Raw genomic sequence first — 3,498 nt, forward strand, 5'->3', positions numbered from 1 at the left:
TTCTCACGTATAACCTATATGCTTTATCTGATATACCTCCTATAATATGTCCCTTTATTCCCTTTATTTCATCATTAGATGATAAGGTATTTCATATAATAACCAAAAGCTTTGCTTTTGAGAAAGCAGACACTTCACTAAACATATTTTTAAAGTACCAAGATGAGTTCTTATGGGAATTCCTGTAAGTGTTATTCCATAATCAGTGCACTGCCTAGTGGCACAGAGTCATCAGTGTGGCATTTTCCTTTTTCCTTTTTTTTAAGTTGGAAATAGGGTGGAGCTTATAGGTAGGTAAGATTTTTGTTCAAGAAAAAATACACCATTTTTAAAGTTACTTTAAAAATTACAAAGTCTCAATCCATAGGCCCTGCCTATGCTTTTAGGTCTTATGCTTTTAATTCATCCACAGGAGATTCTTGTGACCTCTGCCTTTCTCATCAGTAGCATCACTTTGAGTGTAACCTCACTTGTATAGCTTTTACACTTTCCAGCAAAATTGCCATCACCAGTTCCTTTCCCATTAAAAAGAACTTATGTGTACATGTCCTTTTAATTATTTGAGTGAAAATGACTCAAGGGCCGGCCCGGTGGCGCACTGCTACAGCGTGCCGCTTGGGAGCGCGGCGGCCCTCCCGCTGAGGGTTCGGATCCCACATACAGACCGGTTCCCGCTCACTGGCTCAGCGGGGTGCGGGCGCAACACCGAGGGTTGCGATGCCGTTGCCGGTCCGGTCCAGTACGGGCGCGACACTGAGGGTTGCGATCCGTTGCCGGACACGAAAAAAGACAAAAAGGAAAAAAAAAAAAAAAGAAAATGACTCAAACTGTGATTTAGTCATTATCTGTTAATTGAGCAGCTCCTGTTCACTATGCAGTGTTGTAGGCAGTGAAGGTAAATGTGGGGCACATAACAAGGGGCTTGTCCTTGTGGATAACACATTCCAGTATGGAGAGAGAGATATACACAAACAAGTGAGGAAGAATTGTTATGTTTGAAGATAGTATTTATGCTAAGAAAAAACAAATCCCCTTTTACTGCTTTCTTCTCTGGATACTTAATACTTATAGAGACTTAATGTACTGCCAAGTGTTAAAAGAATACATTATTAATCCAACCCCATTTAGCCAGTTGTCTTCAGTGAGGATACTTCTTACCAGGATATGAAGATCTGTGTTGTCTGCTTATAATCTGAGCTTTAATAACTAGTGACAAGCCATTTCTACCCAAATATACCTGTCTTCAACTCTTTCTGGTACCTCAAATTCCCTAAATATTAAAGTAATTTTCCAGTAAAATGATGCAAACCAGGGTCAGTGTTCATTGAGTTTTGCATGGCTGAGGAGTGCCTCAAAGGACACCTACAAGTGCCATGAAACTTGGCTGTGCTTATCTCCCTCAGCCTCTAGTTTTTTTCTGATATCCTTTGAGTTGAATCCTGTCGTAGTGTTTCACATTCTGACCTGCACCATGGACCTTGGTAATCGTGAAATATCTTTTAAAAGGGGTTAAAACTGATAATGGCTAACAGTGACTTAGAACAGCTTATTCCTTTGAAGATAAATAGGTCATTAGAGACAGGCTATATGAAGCCTCAGACAGCTTGAAGTCTGTTTATTGCTTCAGCATCGCAGTTAACACACAATCTCCTTAACAAACAACATTACTATGTCTGCGTGCCAGAGAACAAAGAAAAAGTTATTATTAGGACAAAAAGTATTTGTCCACTTGCAACTATATTCTTCCCAATTTGAGAATATTCCCCTTCTCTTTTCTCCTTCAGATCTCCAGGCAACCCTTGGTAAACCCATGATAACATGTCTGTGGTTTTACTAGGCCTTTTGAACAGGGCCACCAAGTTTTATGTCCAAGTTGTGTTGCAAAGCCCTGATTTTGAGGCATACAGATAGCCTGAATTATGTGTATCCTACTAACATACCTGGTGTAGCCAAAGAAGAGGAATTTTCTAAGTATTCTTAGAAGCAGTGACATTAATTTTCCTCTCACTTATTAAAGTTTTATGTTATGACCTAAGTGTAAAATCTTGAAATCTCTGAATAAAGCATTCATTTGTGCACATGTCTGAATTCTCTTTATAGGAAGCAAGAATCATCAGATGGAGAGTATTCAAGAAGTGGGATTAAGCTACCCTTCCCCCAAACATCTTTCTTCCTATCAGACCTCGCAACAAGATGTAAGTGGGTTAACCAAGTGTCAAGATTCCGTGAAAAGTTTTCAAGGGAAGAAATCTCAGTTGCAAAAACGAGGTGATTCCCCTTGCCAGGTTTGGGCAGGAATACCAGTTCAGATTTCTGAAGATGAAAACTATATAATGACTCATTTAGGGGATGGTTCCAATTATATAAAAAATCAAGAGTTTCCATCTTGGAGGGCCCAGCATTATTGGAGGAAAATATACCTGACAGAATCACATAATTATCAGTGTAGATGTCAACAAATTTCCATGAAAAATAATTTCTGTAAGTGTGACAGCATCAGTTGGATCTCACATCATAATGATAATCTGGAAGTACATAGTAAAGAAAAGAACTACAGCCGTGATGACTGTGGAGAAGATATCATGAAGGTATTATTACTTAATCAGGACTCAATTCAAACAGGGCAGCAGTCCTACCCATGTACTGAGTACAGAAAAGCTTTCAGTGATGACTACAGCTCTGAAGTTCATCAGCAGTTCCACTTAGAAGGGAAGACTTGTACATACAGTCCATGTAGAAAGGGCTGTAGTTATAGTTCAGTTCTTCGTGTTCATCAAAGTCTTCAGGGAGGAAATGAAGGTGGTGTTGAGAGTCCACATCTGCAGTCCCACCAGAGAGTGCTTACAGAGGAGAAACCTTGCACATGTGGTGAATATGGTGAGAACTTCAGTCAGTACTCCTCTCTTAATACTTACAAACTTATCCACACAGGAGGGCTGTCCTACAGGTGCAATATTTATGAAAGAGCCTTCAGCCATAGCTTAGACCTTAATAGTATTTTTAGGGTCCATGCTAGGGAGGTACCCCATGAATATGAGGAGAATGGGAATGTCTTTCATCAGAGTTCACGTCTTCAAGTCCATCAGAGAATTCACGCTGAAGAGAAACTATACACCGATGTAGAGTGTGGAAAGGGTTTCATTTGTAGTTCAAATCTTAACATTCAACACAGAGTTCACATGGAAGAGAATCCCTATAATTCTGATGAGCGTCGCAGTGGCTTTAGTCTGGCCTCACATTTTCAGGACCTTCAGATAGTCCACACTAGGGAACAACCGTATAAACATTATGTGTGCGGTAACAGCTTCAGTGGAAATTCGTATCTTCAAAGCCATCAGAAAATTCACATTGGAGAAATACCTTATACGGACTGTGGAAATGGCTTCAACTGGAGTTCAAAACTTAAAGGTCATCAGAGAATCCACGGACAGAAACCGTACAAATGCAGTGCCTGTGGCAAAGGGTTCAGTCACAGATCAGTTCTTAATGTTCATCAGA

At 40.0% G+C, this 3,498-nt stretch overlaps 1 protein-coding gene across 1 annotated transcript in view; it reads left to right on the forward strand.

Annotated features, from left to right (window-relative positions):
* Positions 1-3,498, forward strand: part of LOC103597606 (zinc finger protein 112-like) — a gene marked incomplete at its 3' end in the record, with an annotated part of 32,085 nt that overhangs the window by 26,740 nt on the left and 1,847 nt on the right. Inside the window, exon 6 of the mRNA XM_008581472.1 lies at positions 2,101-3,497. Coding sequence (XP_008579694.1) covers positions 2,101-3,497 — 1,397 coding nt within the window. The remainder of the gene's footprint in view (positions 1-2,100; position 3,498) is intronic.

Source organism: Galeopterus variegatus, unplaced genomic scaffold (assembly GCF_000696425.1).
Source record: "Galeopterus variegatus unplaced genomic scaffold, G_variegatus-3.0.2 Scaffold2360, whole genome shotgun sequence".
In the NCBI taxonomy this organism is placed as follows: Eukaryota; Metazoa; Chordata; class Mammalia; order Dermoptera; family Cynocephalidae; genus Galeopterus; species Galeopterus variegatus.